We start from the raw sequence: 19,961 nt of genomic DNA, 5'->3' as shown, positions 1-19,961 counted from the left end.
TGAATATCGGGTCTGGATCGCATCTTGGTGAACTCTTGCAGTGTGTGATGCCTAGTCTGCGACCAATCGTTAAACTTTAGTGTGAAAGCCACAACGATATACCGGTAATTAGAGACTATTTAAAAAAAAGACTCCTGCAGTGTGAAATACATAACGATCTGATGACTCGCCGACAACATTAAAACTCCTACAGTGTGTAGGGGCCATAATCAGTCAAACAAATTGACAAACAATTTATATCTTAAATAATAATGTATGATTGAAAGATTTATGAATATACCATACGGTTCCATGACGTGGAGATTAATATTGTACATCAATACAATTCAGCGTGACCATATCAATGATGTAATATATCATACTATATTATTATATGTCCATATTAAAGACTTCATCTCCACAGGGAGAGGAAGAGGAGTCGTGTTGTGGCAGAGCAGGCATCCAGGTGTTCAGTGTGTGAGGAGGTTCTGACAGATCCAGTCTCTACCAGCTGTGGACACTGGTTCTGCAGACAGTGCATCACCTCATACTGGGACCAGTCTGCTCCCACAGGACACTGTGGCTGTCCCCAGTGTGGAAAGACATCCAGAACCACACCTGGACTTTTCTGTACGGTATTAAATTGGTAATGTGTGCTGTAAAGATGTAAAGTTATAAATGAACCTCAATGTTTAAAACATAAATGTTCTTCTCATTGCAGATGTCAGTCTGCAGGATGATTTGAACGATTATAAGGACAGTCTGAATAGTCTTGATGAAGTGAAAGACGACATGACGGAAGAGTCTGGAACCTCCGTCACCAGCACCTACTCAGAGCTCTATATCTCAGCGGGAGAGAGTGAAGGGGTTAATCGCCAACATGAGGTGATACAGCTTGAGACAGCTTCCAACATGAAGACCTTCCATGACGAACCAATCAACTGCTGTAAAATCTTTAAGATCCTCCTCCCTGGCAGAAAGACACCCAGCACAAGTGTTCTGACCGAAGGCATCGCTGGCATTGGAAAAACATTCTCTGTGCGCAAGTTTGCTCTGGACTGGGCAAGAGGTTTGGAGAATCAAGATATAGATCTCCTGGTTCTCTTTTCATTCCGGGAGCTGAACTTGGTCAGAGATAAGCAGTACAGCCTTCTCAAACTGATCCATGATTTCCACCCAACATTAAAGAAGGTCACAGCAGAGCAGCTCGCTGCCTGGAAAGTTTGCTTCATCTTTGATGGCCTCGATGAAAGCAGGTTTCCATTGCACTTCGACAACAATGAAATCATCTCTGATGTCACAGTGACATCATCGGTGGATTATCTGTTGACAAACCTCATCAAGAGGAATCTGCTCCCCTCAGCCCTCCTCTGGATAACCACCAGACCAGCAGCAGCCAATCAGATCCCTCCTGCATGTGTTGACATGGTGACAGAAGTGCGAGGGTTCACAGACCCCCAGAAGGAGAAGTACTTCAGGAAGAGATTCAGTGAAGAGAAGCTGGCCGACAGAGTCCTCTCACACTTGAAGACATCGAGGACCCTCCACATCATGTGTTACATCCCACTCTTCTGTTGGATCATTGCTACCGTTCTGCTGGACATGTTGAGGACACACACCACGATAGGACAGCTGCCCAAGACCCTGACTGAGATGTGCTGCCAATTCCTGTTGGTTCTGACAAACAGGAAGAAGCAGAAGTATGATGAGACTCATGATGTGAACAAGAAAGAAAAAGAAAAGGGGACACAACAGCAGCTCACAGAGACTGACAGGGATGTTCTTCTGAATCTGGGCAAGCTGGCATTTAAACACCTGGAGAAAAGTAGCATCATGTTCTACCAAGAAGACCTGGAAGAGTGTGGTCTTGATGTGAAAGACGCCTCGCTGTACTCAGGAGTGTGCACGCAGATCTTCAAAAGAGAGAGCGTGCTGTTCCAGAAAACCGTCTACAGCTTTGTTCATCTGAGCATCCAAGAATTTCTGGCTGCAGTCTACCTGTTCCACTGTTTCACGCAAAAGAACATGGAGGTACTGAAGACATTTCTGGAAGTTAAGAAATACAAGAGTGACAGCTCCCTCTCCGACTTCCTGAAAGCTGCTATAAAAAAATCCCTGAAGAGTAAAAATGGCCATCTCGACCTCTTTGTCCGCTTCCTTCATGGCCTATCACTGGAGTCCAACCAGAGTCTCTTAGGAGGTCTGCTGGGTCAGACAGAGAACAGTCCAGAGGAGATCCAGAAAGCCATCAAGAACCTGAGGAGGATGTACTCCCGTGATGCCTCTCCTGACAGATGTATCAACATCTTCCACTGTTTGATGGAGATGAATGACCACTCACTACATCAGGAGATCCAACAGTACCTGAAGTCAAAGAGCGGATCAAAGAAGAAACTGACTGGGAGCCAATGCTCTGCTCTGGCCGTCATGCTGCTGACCTCAGAGGAGGTTCTGGAAGAGTTTGACCTGAAAAAATACAACACATCAGAGCAGTTTCGACACAGACTGATCCCAGCTGTGAGGAACTGCAGAAAGGCTCGGTTAGTAGTCAATTGAATAGAAACATCCTAGAGTCAATCTGTCATTACAGTTATCAGTATAATTAGAAATGAATACTGTGCTAGTGCTAACCGACATTTGTGACTAAATTTGACTGAGGGACTGCCATTGGATTTTTTTTGAATTTTCGTTTTTTCATGTCATATGAAAGCAGGGAATCATAGCTTCAAATTTACATATTGGTTGTTCAGTTTTACCCACCAGTTTTGGAGATATGGCTTATAGAGTAATGTCTTGCAGAAAACAGCAAGTTGAGAAAACAGGCTTGAAAGGTTCACTTCTGTGGTCTGTAACATTACACCTAGCTACATGTTTAAGCATTTATTTCATATTTACATGTCGATTTCAGCTCTGACACTTATTTCAGACATGCTCTAGTATGTGAAGAGTCTGCCTATGCTATTAACTCATTTAAAAAAGAAATCTGGTCACATTTGTTGATTGTGAAAGGGAACAATAATATAAGAAACTTTTTGATATCTGTGCATATGTTTGATGCAATTTTGCTGCAATTTCTGGAGCTGCTGTTTTCCTTTTCCGAGCTTGAAAATTCCAATGAGACCGCCCTGACCGCGAACGACAACGCACTGCGCATCGACGTCGTCCACCCCTCCTATATTCGCTCGCAAAGTCTCTATTTGACCGAGGTTTCGCCACAGTCCCCAAACACTTTTATTGGTTGAGATCTACAAGCTATTATTTATTAGAATGATTCAGGGGACGTCGCAACGCAATGACCGACGCTCCATATCAGCAAAGTTTTTTGCATGACCGTCAGAACGCTCGTTGCCTGCATTTGTAGATGTGTTATATAACTCAACTCTCCAGCTGGTCAGAGCTTCACTAGCATTTCCTGGTTCTGTCTCTTGTCTCTTCACATAACTTCCATATTGTAGGTTATGAAATGTTATAATGTTGTAGGTTATGATATTTTATAATATTGTAGGTTAAATTATATGTTATAATATTGTAGGTTATGAAATGTTATAATATTGTAGCTTATGAAATGTTATAATATTGTAGGTTATGAAAGGTTATACTATTGGGGTAAATTCAAACTAACAGTAAAGCCTACAGCTGTGGCCCAGCTTGAGGAGACAGGGAACAGAAATAGAGACTGAATGCTGGTCTCCAGCAGCTTGTTTGTAAAGCTTTTACACAGTTTAGGCAGTAAATATGCAATGTTGTCAGTCTTCATTTCACTCCTTCAACTGCTGGTTGAAATCTTTGATATCAAAATGTCTATCTTCCTCTGTACAGTCATTCTGTGCTGTCAAGTGGTGTCTATAGTATGTCTGGATAACTAGATAGGAGATGTTTTAGTTAAATTCCATGACAGTGAATGAGGTATCATTTGTTTTGATCTCTTATTTAATCTGCATTTACAGACTTGTTGGCTGTCAGCTCAGCAAGACAGACGTTGAAGTTGTGTCTTCAGCTCTCAGCTCTAATCCTTCCCATTTGAGAGAATTGGACCTCAGTGAAAACGACCTGCAGGACTCAGGACTCTGTGCTTCACTGAAGAGCCCACACTGTAGACTGGAAGCTCTAAAGTAAGATACATTTACCACATTCATTTTAATCACTTCTGTTTATTTTGCACTGTATTATGTGAATATAATATGATTGCTGTGGTGAGAATATGTATAAGCTTGATATCATGGTAACCCAAGCTTATGGGCCTGAGTAGATGTTAAAATTACCCAAATATGTTTGAAAGGGTAATAACCCTTTAAGGCAAATGTATAGGCTTCTGAGCTACTTGGTCATACAACTGGATTACACACCATAAACAGCTGATGTACAAGCTCACAACGCGTCGAGGACGCAACGCTTGTGAGCTTATAGATCGTCTATGTGCGACCCGTTGTAGCTACGCCACAGTTATCAAGCTTTACCGAGGTACGCAACAGATCAACACATAATCAATATCCTGCATCTACCTACTGTACCAATCAAATATAATTATATTAGTCTAGGCATGTGGTTCCCAAACTGAGGGTCTGGACCCCCAAGGGGGTCCCCAGATGATTAGCTTGATGTGCAACTAGTGTGGTTTCTCACTCAACAGTAAACACACCAACATACAGTTTAAGTGTATACAGACTAGTATCTGCACATTTCTAAAGGTACAATTTAATGACTTTTAAAACATTTTTAAAACCAATTTGGTAAATTGGCGAATATTACAGAAGACGCAAACACAACATGTATCTGTGCAGCCGAGTCAAACTAAATGAAATGCCTGCAATTCTTGCTTGTCAGGGTATTGGGTCCTCAGTTCAAATAATTGTTTATGTGTCATTTGTTTTTATAATATCTTTTTTAATCTGCATTTACAGACTTGTTGGCTGTAAACTCAGAAAGACAGACGTTGAAGTTGTGTCTTCAGCTCTCAGCTCTAATCCTTCCCATTTGAGAGAATTGGACCTCAGTAAAAACGACCTGCAGGACTCAGGACTAGTGGAGCTGCTCTGTGGTTCACTGAAGAGCCCACACAGTAGACTGGAAGTTCTAAAGTAAGATACATTTACCACATAAATTGTAATCACTTCTGTTTATTTTGCACTGTATTATGTGAATATAATATGATTGCTGTGGTGAGAATATTAATAAGCTTGATATCATGGTAACCCAAGCTTATGGGCCTGAGTAGATGTTAAAATTACCCAAATATGTTTGAAAGGGTAATAACCCTTTAAGGCAAATGTATAGGCTTCTGAGCTACTTGGTCATACAACTGGATTACACACCATAAACAGCTGATGTACAAGCTCACAACGCGTCGAGGACGCAACACTTGTGAGCTTGTAGATCGTCTATGTGCGACCCGTTGTAGCTACGCCACAGTTATCAAGCTTTACCGAGGTACGCAACAGATCAACACATAATCAATATCCTGCATCTACCTACTGTACCAATCAAATATCATTATATTAGTCTAGGCATGTGGTTCCCAAACTGAGGGTCTGGACCCCCAAGGGGGTCCCCAGATGATTAGCTTAATGTGCAACTAGTGTGGTTTCTCACTCAACAGTAAACACACCAACATACAGTTTAAGTGTATACAGACTAGTATCTGCACATTTCTAAAGGTACAATTTAATGACTTTAAAAATAAAATTGAACTGAATTGAATCACAGCGCGTCGAGGACACAACATACTTGTGAGCTTGCAGATCGGCTATTTTCGACGTTCAACCCCTTGTAGCTACGCCACAGTTATCGAGCTTTACTCCTTACTCCTTTAGCGCCATCTAGTGGTAGCATATGCACTCCTAAGGAATGCCACCCGTCCGCTCTCACTCGACGGTGCTTGTTTCCTTTCCGGGTTATTCAGGAAGGTGGGGGCTTATGTTATGAGTACATCACCACCCGCATTAGCTCACAGCCTTTAGCTAGCATTACAACCAGTTACATTTGCTCAGCCATGCGGTACAAACTCACAAATGATTTACGGTCGCCAGGTGCGCGGCGGCGCACCATGGACAGCTCTCGAACAGCGCTTTGAAAATCCTGGAGGCTCAATCAAGGGGGCAGGCAGACTTTCCAACGTTGAAGCTCTGGGTCCTAGTGGTAGGAGGAGGGACTACAGGCGGACCCGTGGATTCATGACCGGGAAACCCCGTGCAGCTGGGCTTTAACGTTGAGCGCTCGGTTGCCCTACGTCACTCAGGACCTCAAAGTTGAGGTCCTGGGAGGGACTTCCGGCAGTCTTCCGGGTGCTTCAAAACGCCACTGAGCAACTTCCACTGACATGAATAGCTGGGGGGGCGGAGCTTCGCGCCAGTTCAGTCTCTATTATATATATACTCTATGGGCTCAATGGAGCTGGATTTAAAATATCCCATAGCTGGTGGGGACGGAGGCTCTCCATATAGACGCCTTATCAGACGACGTCACACTGATAAGAAACAGCATGCGCGCGCATAAAGGCAGCAGAAGAACACCACCTCTCATAAGATGCAATGGAAAAGTTCTAACTGCATTCACGTGTAAAAAATGCCCCATCAAACTTTCAGATGCTGTTTTTCTCCCAGTGTGGAGGAAGAATGATTAGGATTTTTATTGTGATCTCTCGCCCTTGAAATATATAATCCTTGGTTTCTGTTGTGTGCTCGCGGACCAAATGAACTGTTAATTGATATACATTTAAAGAACATTTAGTCAGTAAAATATATTCATATGGATGTCAACAAATGTATAGATCATTTAATAATCAATATACTGTACAGATATTTAAATACAATGCATGTACTATTATACCTGTAAATATATCAAACAATCTTTGCAGTAAACAATATCTGATAATAAAAAAATATCAACATCTGATAAATACATACATTGACAAGATAACGTTTACTTCCTAGTGTAGAAACCGCTCGTTTTCATTGGATCCGGGAGCTATGACGTCATTTTATGCTACACATTATTTTAGGAACAGTCTAGGCACTACTAGTTACGTTATGCCTTAAGCAGTCGTGGTGCAACACAATTTAGTAAGCCACTAGTTACAAACTAACTAGTAGTTACTAAGCCTCTAGTAAGGACTTTACTCCACAACTTAAGATTTTAGTCGACTAAATCTACAGTTGATGAACGAAATGTATTTTGGCGGGCCTTGATGTCGTCGTAATGACTGATTTTACACTTGCTGAAAATAGCAGATCTACAAGCTCACAACGCGTCGGCTATTTTCAGCATGCAACTAATTGTAAAATGAAATTAATTAGTCCCTTCCTAACATTTTAGTCTAGTTTTTATTTGTTGATGGAATTGTCAGTATATTTAGTCTTAGTTTTAGTCATCATAGCTTATAGTTTTTATTTAGTTTACATTTAGTTTTCGTCAGTGGAAAAAGGTAGTCGACGAGCATTTTCCGTCTTAGTTTTAGTCGACTAAATCAACACTGGTCTGCATGCACGGTACTGCTTCCGTAAGATTGACATTGTGAAAACATGGCACAGTATACAGTAACTTCATAAGTGATTTAAACACTGGTTTCAACCTGTTACTTAGATGTTCTTGGCCACTAAAAAATAAAACATCTGAGAGCATACTGTAGGTTATGACATTTTTTTGACAATATTGGGGGAAATCGAACTAACGTGCAGTCTTCATTTCACACCTTCTACTGCTTTGATATCTATATTGTTTTCTTCCTCTGTTATTCTGTGCTGTCAAGTGGTGTTGTCTATTCCAGGGGTTCTCAACGTTTTTGTCTGGGGAGCCCCGGAAATGCTTTGGCAATGTCGCGACCCCCGCCCCGCCCCCCTCTCCACCAACAATACAAATTGACCGCTACAATAACCTTAATAATAGAGAAAATACATCATAAATAAATACTGAAACCCAGATATAATCATTAAGGAAAGTGTATGCATGCACTGTGTATGTAAACTCTAAATTTCCATTGTCCAGCTATTTAGTTGCAAAAGAAAAAAAGTTTTTTTAATAATTTGGGGACCCCCCCCAAATTAATTTTGCAACCCCCTGAGGGGTCGTGACCCCCATGTTGAGAACCCCTGGTCTATTCCACACTCTGCTCCTCTAAATACTCTTCATATCTAGATAACTACATCGATTTGTTTTCAGTTAACTTCCATGGCAGTGAACTAGGTACAATTTGTTTTTATAATCTCTTATTTAATCTGCATTTACAGACTTGTTGGCTGTAACCTCAGAAAGACAGCCGTTGAAGTTGTGGCTTCAGCTCTCAGCTCTAATCCTTCCCATTTGAGAGAATTGGACCTCAGTGAAAACGACCTGCAGGACTCAGGACTAGTGGAGCTGCTCTGTGCTTCACTGAAGAGCCCACACTGTAGACTGGAAGTTCTAAAGTAAGATGCATTTACCATATTTATTTTCATCACTTGATATATGAATGCTGTGTTGAGAATGTATTAATAAGCTTGATATTGATATTAATAAGCTTGGGGCAGCGGTGGCCTAAGGTTTAGAGGAGCGCCCTTGTTGCCGAAAGGTTGCCGGTTCGATTCCACAGACGGGCAGGAAAAATCTGGGTCAGGAAGTGATTGGTCATCACTCACCCAACACCGCTGAAGTGCCCTTGAGCAAGGCACTGAACCCCCACCTGCTCCAGTGGAGCTGCTTAGTGGCCCACAGTATAAGACTGTGGTTGTACTGGTCAGCTCCCAGGTTTTAATATGTGTATCTGTCTGTGTGTCTCTATGTGTGCAGGGCGTTGCTGAAAATGAGCACTTGTGCTCAGCTACTACCCTGGGTGAATAAAGGATGAAAAAAAGATCATGATAACACAAGCCTATGTGCCTGAGTAGACGTTAAAATGACCCCAACCATGTTTCAAAGTGTAATATCACTTTAAGGCCAGTGTATCGGCTAATTCATCATATGACGGAATTTCTCACAACGCGTTGAGGAGCTTGTAGATCGTCTATTTTGGTATTGCGACCCATTGTAGCTACGCCACAGTTATCAAGCTTCTTAATAATATTATAATAATAATACTAATATGCTGGAAGAAAGAAGCAAACATCGTGAATATAGCCGATCTGCAAGCTCACTGTGAGGTGTTGTGAGCTTGTAGTTTGTTAATATTTTTCACATTCATGTAATGGTTACAATTCCATGTGCTTGTCAGGGTCCCCAGTTCAAATATTATTATTTTGGGGGTCAGGGTTTGTTTTAATGGAACTAAACTTTATAGTTACTAAAGCATCCAGGTGGGGGACAAGAAAGTCCTTTAATAGATGGCTGTAAGCAGGTTCTAAATCCAGGAATAATGCATATTATAAATGTGTTATTTATTTATTTATTTATTTATATATATGTTTTCATCTGATGTTTCAGACTGGCTCACTGCGGCCTGTCAGAGAGATGCTGTGAAGCTCTGGCCTCAGCTGTAAGCTCTAATCCCTCCCTAAGAGAGTTGGACCTGAGCCTCAACGTGGTGAATGATTCAGTCCTGGAGAACTGCAAGTGAGTAGACTTGGGCTGTGTCCATGTTGGACAGTGCAGTGTTTCCCTTAACAGTGTATTCACTCTGACACAACGACACAAAGCATACAGAGAGAACAATGCAGTGCCTCAAATAAACTCTAAAAGTGTACTCTAAACAACAACAATAATCTAAATTAAGAACAAGACATATCCCAGATATATGTGCATAGTAAAGTTGCATCAAGAAGGTATAAATGGAGAGTGGAGTGCTATAGGGGTTAAGGTGGAGTCTGAGGAGGTGATGAGATCCAAACTGGGCAGCAGTGAGTATGTCTGGATGAGCTGCAGGGCCAAGATAATGATAGGAGAAACACTGTAGTGTCAGCTAGTGGAGCCGTGTTAGTTAGACAGTTAGACATTGATGCATTGTTGTTCTACTTCCTACAGAGTGAAACACTGTAGTGTCAGCTAGTGGAGACGTTGTGTTAGACAGTTAGTCATTGATGCATTGTTGTTCTACTTCCTACAGAGTGAAACACTGTAGTGTCAGCTAGTGGAGACGTTGTGTTAGACAGTTAGACATTGATGCATTGTTGTTCTACTTCCTACAGAGTGAAACACTGTAGTGTCAGCTAGTGGAGACGTTGTGTTAGACAGTTAGACATTGGCCGCAGTTACATGCAGGCTGATCATTCCGAATAAATACTTCCGAATAAAATACTTCGGAAGTAATGTTTTTTGCTGCGAGTTTCCATGGGAAATGGTCATTCCGAATGAGTGTTTACATGGACGGTGTCGTCATGTGATATATATCGACGTAGCCCTGTTCCAGTGCTTCTCTCTCTCGCTGTAAGCACTGGACCAGAGAGAGAGAGAGAGAGAGAGAGAGAGAGAGTCTGTTGAACACACACACACACACACACACGCACACGCACACGCACACACACACACACACACAAAACAGAGGGGGGGCATCGCATTTATCCATTTTTCGCTGCGCGCCTCACAAGGCTATTGCATTTATTTGTGCTTCGTCTTTGCACAATGCACGTACATTGTGAAAGTAAGAGCTGATCTACAGGCTGACAACGTGTCCCATCTGTGGTCTTGTACATCGCATAAAGCATAAGCTTATCTGCACGATACACCATCGCCGCATCATCATGGCATGGAATATATTCCGGCCAAAGTACTGTAGGCTACCAGAGAATAAATTGGGTGTTTAATACTGCATCTGATCATCAATGCAATTAAACTGCAAAGCCGTTATGTTTCATGACGTTTTGGTTGCAATTTATTGGAAAAGTTAGGATATAGCCTATAAAAGTTGAAGGGGATAGGATGGACGTGTGTGTGTGTGTGTGTGTGTGTGTGTGTGTGTGTGTGTGTGTGTGTGTGTGTGTGTGTGTGTGTGTGTGTGTGTGTGTGTATGTGTGTGTGTGTGTGTGTGTGTGTGTGTGTGTGTGTGTGTGTGTGTGTGTGTGGGCTGACGGCATTGCGTCCTCTCTCCTCCACTGTCTTTCTGTGAGTCCCACGAGGCCCCGATGCACTGTAAGGCTAGCCTATATCAAACATCTTTGAAAATTATCAGAGTGATCATGATCAACTCGGGACGGTTGGATCTTTGAACACTCACAGACCAGGGGGATCATCATCACTGCTTCTTCTTTTATTCGGAATTAAAGGGGGTTAAAAGTCCTCATGTAAACGTGGCCATGATGCATTGTTGTTCTACTTCCTACAGAGTGAAACATGGAGGAGAAGATTGGCTTACTAACCCTCAACTGAGTCAACTCATTACAAAACGTGAGTATCTGTCTGTCTGTGTCAATATCACACATTAACATTTTATACACTGTTGTATACTTGGTTGATGTCCTGAAAACTCTTATGCTCTCTACTCTGTGCTCTTGGCCTGGTCCTTAACACCATCAAGATAAGGTCATGTGGTTTGACAGAAACAATGGGCCCCATTCACTAACCTGGTCGTAAATAATGTATTTCGTCTATATTGGCATAAGTTCAATTCTGACGTGTGATGCATGAAAGGTGGTGCAGAGCCGTGATGTGTGCAGATCACAGGTGTGTCTCGTTTTTGTTAGAAACTCACAAGTGATCTCTGTGTTGATCATTTGCATTGTTCTACGCTCCATTTAACAACATACAAGACAACTGGAAATAAAAAATCACACTTGTGTGAACTGAGCGGTGCAACTATACATTTATTGGTATAGTTACTGCTCTGTACTGTATTGTAGTGTGCTGTGCTCTATGCTGTACTTTGATTATTTTTGGAAAATGACAGAGTTACCGTGTGGGGGTCCCCGGAACGCGCCCAGGGGGCCGGGACGGTTCTGGCAAACCTTCCCGCGTCCGAAATGGTTGAGAAAGGACAGAGTTACCGTGTTGCAGCTTTCCGTGCTCGGACAGAGAGACATACACGTACACAGAGAGACAGACACGTACACATAGAGACAGACACGTACACAGAGAGACAGACACGTACACATAGAGACAGACACGTACACAGAGAGACAGACACGTACACATAGAGACAGACACGTACACAGAGAGACAGACACGTACACAGAGAGACAGACACGTACACATACAGCTGCGTAATGGAGAGGAGGCACCGCTCATAAAAACTACAGATCTGAGATTACAACGCGTCGAGTCGCACCACGTTGACAACTTGTACTGCAATATAGAAATACTCTGTTACAAGTACAAGTCTGGAATACAAAATGTACTTGAGTAAAAGTACAAAAGTATTGGTATCAATATGTACCTAAAGTACCAAAAGTAGAAAGTACTCTTTATGCAGAATGTCCCATTTCAAGTTTTCAAATGTATAAAAATCTTTTGACAGAAACAATGGGCCTCATTCACTAATATGCACCGTGATGCGACGCATTGTGAGCTTGTAGATCTGCTATTTTCAAATGGCCAAAATGTATATGGGCTTAAGTGGGAAATGTATGTTTTGTAATAATAATCCAAATCTACAAATAACTAGTAACTAAATGTAATGGAGAAAAAGTACAATATTTGGAATCTGAGATGTAGTGGAGTATAGAAATAAAAGTGTTGGATATTGGAAATACTCAAGTAAAGTACTGTAGCGTTTACGTTCCCTCAAGCTGTCTCACTAACTTAGAAAATAAAGGGAGGAAACAGGATTGACGTTTTAACCAGAGAACTGGGTTTTATTGCCCTTTTAATACAGGCTATAACTGGGTTGGGAGGTTTTAATACAGGCTAAAACTGGGTTGGGAGGTTTTAATACAGGCTAAAACTGGGTTGGGAGGTTTTAATACAGGCTAACACTGGGTTGGGAGGTTTTAATACAGGCTAAAACTGGGTTGGGAGGTTTTAATACAGGCTAAAACTGGGTTGGGAGGTTTTAATACAGGCTAAAACTGGGTTGGGAGGTTTTAGTACAGGCTAAAACTGGGTTGGGAGGTTTTAATACAGGCTAACACTGGGTTGGGAGGTTTTAATACAGGCTAAAACTGGGTTGGGAGGTTTTAATACAGGCTAAAACTGGGTTGGGAGGTTTTAATACAGGCTAAAACTGGGTTGGGAGGTTTTAATACAGGCTAAAACTGGGTTGGGAGGTTTTAATACAGGCTAAAACTGGGTTGGGAGGGTGCCGAAAATAACAAAGAGTCTCTCTGGCCCAATCCCAATCCGCTCCCTTGCTGACTCAATGAGCCCTCACTGATTTAGCTGCGCGTCCATGTGAAGTCCACGATGGCTTGGGGATGTCCCATTGGAATCGGTAAGTCAGTGAGGCTGCAAGGGCTCCAAATTGTTGTGAAAGGAATGGGACAGCACTTTGAAGATTCACTTTGCATCACTTTATAAAAACTGTCCTTATTCACAGCCAGTGCCTACATGCTTGGCCTATTTATATCATGTCTATTTTAGTATTTAAGCTGATCGTTTTATTATTAGTTTCATAAATACACTTTCCTGTGTGATAGGGGTTGTAATATTCATCATAATCATTATAAATTGCATTTCCATATTCTTCTACTTTGCTCATTAGTCATTTCTCATCATGTTTCCCTTATTATTATTGTTATTAAATATATATATATCCTATCCTTCCATTCCGTTTCCCTTTGAGAACAGTGAGAAAGCACTATTGTTTGTTGACATTCTAACCACGATACATAACTAATTTGCATACTTAAATGATTGACGTTCGGACGATCCCCCTCATTCCCCTGGTAACGCTATGAACTGTGGGTAATTTCTTTGTCAAAGTCAGCCAAAGTCAGCATCGATGCTGACTTTGGCGAAGGGTGCATAAAGGGGCGGGGCTGAGCCCTCACTGACTTAACGATTTCAAATGGGACATCCCTCAAGCCCTCACAGACTTCACATGAACGCGCACCTACAGTAAGTCAGTGAGGGCTCATTGAGTCAGCAAGGGAGCAGATTGGGATTGGGCCAATAGGCTGACTTTGGAAAAGAAATTACCCACAGTTCATAGCGTTACCAGGGGGATCCTCTGAACGTCAATCATTTAAGTATGCAAATAAGTTATGTATCGCGGTTAGAATGTCAACAAACAATAGTGCTTTCTCACTGTTCTCAAAAGGAGACGGAATGGAAGGATAGGATATATTTAATAACAATAATAATTAGGGAAACATGATAGAAATGACTATTGAGCAAAGTAAAATAATGTGGAAATGCAATTTATAATGCATATTATGAATATTATTATCTATGGATATTACAACCCCTATCACACAGGAAAGTGTTTTTATAAAACTAATAAAATATCAGCTTAAATACTAAAAATAGACATGATAGACATGGCAATCAATTGGCTGAGGCAGAGGCTGGAAATTGCACAGGTGAGGGTACTTGGCCTCATTGGGCCCACTGGCAGAGCCTGACCAGAGCCTTTTGTGGTGGTTTTGGAGAACCGTGGGTCCCTGCGGGGGTGTGGAACGTGTGTGTCGAATTTGAAGTCGGTGGGGCAAACGGTTCTCGAGTTACGTGCATTACAACCGTACACACACACACGCACACACGCACGCACACAGAGATGTGGCGCATTTATAGTAGGATTAGACCTGAGGACGATTCTACAAATGCCTTCTAAATTTAAACAGTTTTCTGAAAACCCCATATTTTAATGTCAGTCGTTCTCAAACATTTTTACATCAAGGACACCCAAAAATGTATGTAATTGGCCGCCGACCCCATCTGAAAATATGTTGTTCCAGGGACCCCTCAGAAGCAAAGATATGAGTTAAAAACATTTGCTCTGAAAGAATATATATATATTCAAAGATTTGCGCCACATTATCACGTTTTTTATAAAATAGCAGATCTACAAGCTCGTAGCGCGGCACTGAGTGCCGAGCTTGTAGATCTGCTATTTTTCAATAGCTAAAGTATAACATAATGCTTAAAACACCAAAAGGGGTTCCCGCCCTGAGTGGGTTAAAGCACTTGCTGTGAATAAGGACAGTTTGTTTTATAAAGTGATGCAAATTGTCATGAATGGCACATCTTCAAAGTGCTGTCCCATTTCCTTCACAACAATTTGGAGCCCTTGCAGCCTCTCACCCTCAAGCACTTACAGCTGACGTCATTAAAGTCAATGAGGGTTCAGGGCTCAGGGCTTGAGGGAGGCGATTGGGATTGGGCCTCTGTCTGTCTCTGTCTATGCTAGTCTCTCTTTGCCTACTGTCAGTGTGTCACTTCCTTTATAATTATAAAATAACAAAAGCCAAATTCCAATACCGCAACTTTCACACTCGCTCACTCCCCTCGCGTCCTCCACTCGCTCCTTAGCTCCGCTCCCAGCGAGGAGGAGAGGATTCGATGCGAGGACAGAGTGGTGGAGTGGATTTGCCTCTAGAATCGCAATGTACTCCGCTGTCATTTCAAAGCGACGGCAAATTCCGCGATCACTTATGACGTGTATCAATTCAATTCAATTCAAAGGGCTTTATTGGCATGGGAAAACATACATTTACATTGCCAAAGCAAAAGTGGTGGAACAATACAGTGTCACACAGCTGGATCACTGGAACTCCGAACCCAGTACAGTCTACAGAATAGACAATTCATCATTTTGTGCTTATAAATCAACCCCCCCCCGCGCGCTCCTCCGACAGTCTCTCCTCCGACGGTCTTTGCATATAACGGACACTATAACAGGAATTAAGTAGTCTTTCTGACTTACATATTCAGTCCACATAAATAGGCTACATTTTTGTCACCGTCATTCATAGCAGTCTGCGCATTCAGGCATGCACAGAGAGAAAAAAACTATAGCTTTTGAGTCGCGCACAATATAGCCTATATTTATATACCTACTTTCATTATGCTTATATCACACAACGCAATAAAGCCAGTGGCTTGTTGTGGTCCTTTCACTTTCACATATGTAGGCTATAGATAGGCTACTTTATCATTCAGAAGCTCTATTAATTCAGCGCTGGTGGATGGGGGTGGGGGGGGGTGCATAGTATCGGGTTTCAAGCAGTGTGCCACATGTGGAGGAGGCGGACTTATGTCACTGGAGAAAGAAAAAAACATGTACACGTGATGCGGAAATCCGGCGCGAGGAGACAACATACCCCACCGAGCCTGCACCTGATGTACACTCGCTCTATGCGCTCTCGGAGAGCCCACTCGGCTCCTCCACTCGACTCCACTCGCCTCCTCGATGGAGCACATTAACAATATTGGAACGTTAACCATTTCCGGGGCAAGCTGGAATGACCCCGAGTGACCGAGTGGGAGTGAGCGAGTGGCCGAGATTTTGGGTATTGGAATTTGGCTAAAGAGTCTGTCTCTGCCCACTGTCATTGTGTCACTTCCTTTTTCTTCGGGCTCTCCTCTTCACCAACCACCTTCGCCCATTGCTTTAACCCCCTCTAGCCTGACATATCACTGCATACCTGAACTAGGCACCTCCTCCCCCCATGAACCCCCTGGGGGTCCCCAGATGGTTGTAGGGGTCCCCAGATGATTGTGGGGGTCCCCAGATGGTTGTGGGGGGTCCCCAGATGATTGTGGGGGGTCCCCAGATGATTGTGGAGGTCCCCAGATGGTTGTGGGGGGTCCCCAGATGATTGTGGAGGTCCCCAGATGATTGTGGGGGGTCCCAAGATGATTGTGGGGGTCCCCAGATGGTTGTGGGGGGTCCCCAGATGATTGTGGGGGGTCCCCAGATGATTGTGGAGGTCCCCAGATGGTTGTGGGGGTCCCCCGATGATTGTGGGGGTCCCCAGATGGTTGTGGGGGGTCCCCAGATGATTGTGGAGGTCCCCAGATGGTTGTGGGGATCCCCAGATGGTTGTGGGGATCCCCAGATGGTTGTGGCCAAATTGGCCAAAAATGTCAAATAAGGTGTAAGAAAGTGGAAAATATTGTGAAAATAGCAGATCTACAAGCTCACAATGCCTCAAACTAAATGTAACGCCTACAATTCCATGTGCTTGTCAGTGTGGGGGGTCCCCACTTCATTTATTATAATTTTGGGGGGTCCCCACTTCATTTATTATAATTTTGGGGGGTCCCCACTTCATTTATTATAATTTTGGGGGGTCCCCAGTTAAAATATGATTATTTTGGGGGGTCCCCAGCAGTGTTGTTTTTGGCAGCAAATTTAGATTTTAGTTTTAGTCATAGTCTCTTGAATAGTTTCCATTTAGTTTTAGTCACATTTTAGTCACCTGGAATGTCTTAGTGTTAGTATAGTTTTAGTCGACTAATATCATAGGATATTAAATCTACAGTTGATTTAGTCGACTAAAATGTATTTTGGCGGGCCTTGATGCCGTCGTAATGACTGTTTTTACACTTGCTAAAACTAGCAGATCTACAAGCTCATAAGCTTGTGAGCTTGTAGATCTGCTATTTTCAGCATGCAACCAAATGTAAAATCACTTCTACTGGATCTCTTGTCCACTAGTCCCTTCCTAACATTTTAGTCTAGTTTTTATTTGTTGATCAAATTGTCAGTATATTTAATCTTAGTTTTAGTCATCATAGCTTAGTTTTCATTTTGTTTCCATTTAGTTTTCATCAGTGAAAAAAGGCAGTCGACAAACATTTTTCGTCATAGTTTTAGTCGACGAAAACAACACTGGTCCCCATGCAGTTCAAATGATTATTTTGGGGGGTCTCCAGTTCAAATAAAATCACACTGTGTGGAGACTTTGACATTCTGCCCCCTGGTGGTTGGACTCTAACCCTTCACCCAACTGTGTGTGTGTGTGTGTGTGTGTGTGTGTGTGTGTGTGTGTGTGTGTGTGTGTGTGTGTGTGTGTGTGTGTGTGTGTGTGTGTGTGTGTGTGTGTGTGTGTGTGTGTGTGTGTGTGTGTGTGTGTGTGTGTGTGTGTGTGTGTGTGTGTGTCCGCGCATGTGTGTGTTTGTCCGCGCATGTGTGTGTTTGTCCGCGCATGTGTGTGTTTGTCCGCGCATGTGTGTCTGTGACCGCGCATGTGTGTGTGTGACTGCGCGTGTGTGTGACCGCGCGCGTTTGTGTGTGACCGCACGCGTTTGTGTGTGTGACTGCGCGTGTGTGTGACCGCGCGCGTTTGTGTGTGACCGCACGCGTTTGTGTGTGTGACCGCGCGCGCGCGCGTGTGTGACCGCGCGCGCGCGCGTGTGTGACCGCGCGAGCGTGTGTGTGACCGCGCGCGCGCGCGTGTGTGACCGTGCGCGCGCGCGTGTGTGACCGTGCGAGCGCGCGTGTGTGACCGTGCGAGCGCGCGTGTGTGACCGCGCGAGCGCGCGTGTGTGACCGCGCGAGTGTGTGTGTGACCGCGCGAGCGTGTGTGTGACCGCGCGAGCGTGTGTGTGACCACGCGTGTGTTGTGTGTGTGTGTGTGACTGCGCGCATGTGTGTGACCGCGCGTGTGTGTGTGTGACCGCGCAAGTGTGTGTGTGTGTGTGTGTGTGACTGCGCGCGTGTGTGTGACTGCGTGTGTGTGTGACCGCGCGTGTGTGTGTGACCGTGCGTGTGTGTGTGTGGCCGCGCATGTGTGTGTGTGTGTGACCGCGCGCGTGTGTGTGACTGCGCGTGTGTATGTGTGTGTGTGACTGCGCACTTGTGTGTGTGTGTGACTGCGCACATGTGTGTGTGTAACTGCGCGCGGGTGTGTGTGACCGTGTGTGAGTGTGACTGCGTGCGTGTGTGTGAATGCGCGTGTGACCACGCGCGTGTGTGTGTCCGCGCATGTATGTGTGTGTGTGTCCACGCATGTGTGTGTGTGTGTGTGACTGTGCGCGTGTGTGTGTGTGACTGCGCGCGTGTGTGTGTGTAACTGCACGCGTGTGTGTGTGACTGCGCGCGTGTGTGTGTGACTGCGCGCGTGTGTGTGTGTCTGCGCGTGTGTGTGTGTGAGACCGCGCGTGTGTGTGTGACTGCGCATGTGTGACCGCGCGTGTGTGTGTGTGACCGCGCGCGTGTGTGACCGCGCGCGTGTGTGACCGCGCGCGTGTGTGATCGCGCGTGTGTGTGACCGCGCATGTGTGTGTGACCGTGCATGTGTGTATGTGTGTGACTGTGCGTGTGTGTGTGTGTGTGTGACTGCGCGCGGGTGTGTGTGTGTGTGACCGTGCGCGTGTATGTGTGCGACCGTGCGTGTGTGTATGTGTGCGACCGTGCATGTGTGTGTGTGTGTGCGCGCATGGGTGCGACCGTGCATGTGCATTTGTGCGTGTGTGTCAGTCAGTGAATGATGTATTTAATGTTCCTTGTGTTGTTTTCTCATCAGATTTCCAGCGTCTCACACTGGACACAAACACAGCACACAGAGACCTCTCTCTGTCTGAGGACAACAGGAAGGTCACACGGAGGTCAGGGGGTCAGCGTCCTCCTGATCACCCCGACAGGTTTGATGAATGCCGTCAGGTTCTGAGTACACAGAGTGTGACTGGACGCTGTTCCTGGGAGGTAGAGTGCAGTGGACTGGTTGAGATAGGAGTGGCTGACGGAACAATCGGCAGGAAAGGAGGTGGTTGGGACTGTGGAAGTGGTGTTGACTGTAGGCTTGGAGGGAATGACAAGTCCTGGAGTCTGGACTGTGGTGGTCTTAGTGGTACCATTTACTCTGTCAGACACAACGGACAGCAGACTGTCCTCCCTGTCAGAGCCTCTAAAGGCTCCAACAGAGTATCAGTGTATGTGGACCGTCCCGCTGGGACTCTGTCCTTCTACACAGTGTGCTCTGACTCACTGAGACACCTGTACACCTTCCAGACCACGCCCACTCAATCTCTCTATGCTGGGTTCATGTTATACCTCTCCTCCTCAGTGTGTCTGTGTGAGCAGAGATAGAGTCTCTATGTGAGGGTGACATCATCAGGACGCCATGGTTACTCAACATGTTTGAGTGATTGCAGGTTGTCATGGTTACCACCGTCGCCACGGGGTACTTTGACACTATAGCCGAGTCTGACATCATGGACTCCATATTTGGGCATGAGTGACTCATGACATCACGGTGACATCA

General features: G+C 44.2%; 1 protein-coding gene across 1 annotated transcript; it reads left to right on the top strand.

Annotated features, from left to right (window-relative positions):
• Positions 1 to 291: 291 nt before the first annotated feature.
• LOC306938109 (protein NLRC3-like) lies at positions 292 to 19,786 on the top strand (the record flags this gene model as incomplete). Its single annotated transcript, XM_079522125.1, has 10 exons — positions 292 to 296; positions 404 to 609; positions 701 to 2,519; positions 3,927 to 4,083; positions 4,412 to 4,440; positions 8,202 to 8,378; positions 9,370 to 9,498; positions 11,204 to 11,265; positions 19,224 to 19,621; positions 19,709 to 19,786. The coding sequence occupies 10 exons, from the start codon at positions 292 to 294 to the stop codon at positions 19,784 to 19,786; spliced, it is 3,060 nt and encodes a 1,019-aa protein (XP_079378251.1).
• Positions 19,787 to 19,961: the final 175 nt, after the last annotated feature.

The sequence above is a fragment of the Electrona antarctica genome (genome assembly GCF_951216825.1).
Source record: "Electrona antarctica genome assembly, chromosome: 15".
NCBI classification, from domain to species: Eukaryota; Metazoa; Chordata; class Actinopteri; order Myctophiformes; family Myctophidae; genus Electrona; species Electrona antarctica.
This window is presented reverse-complemented; position numbering and strand designations above follow the sequence as displayed.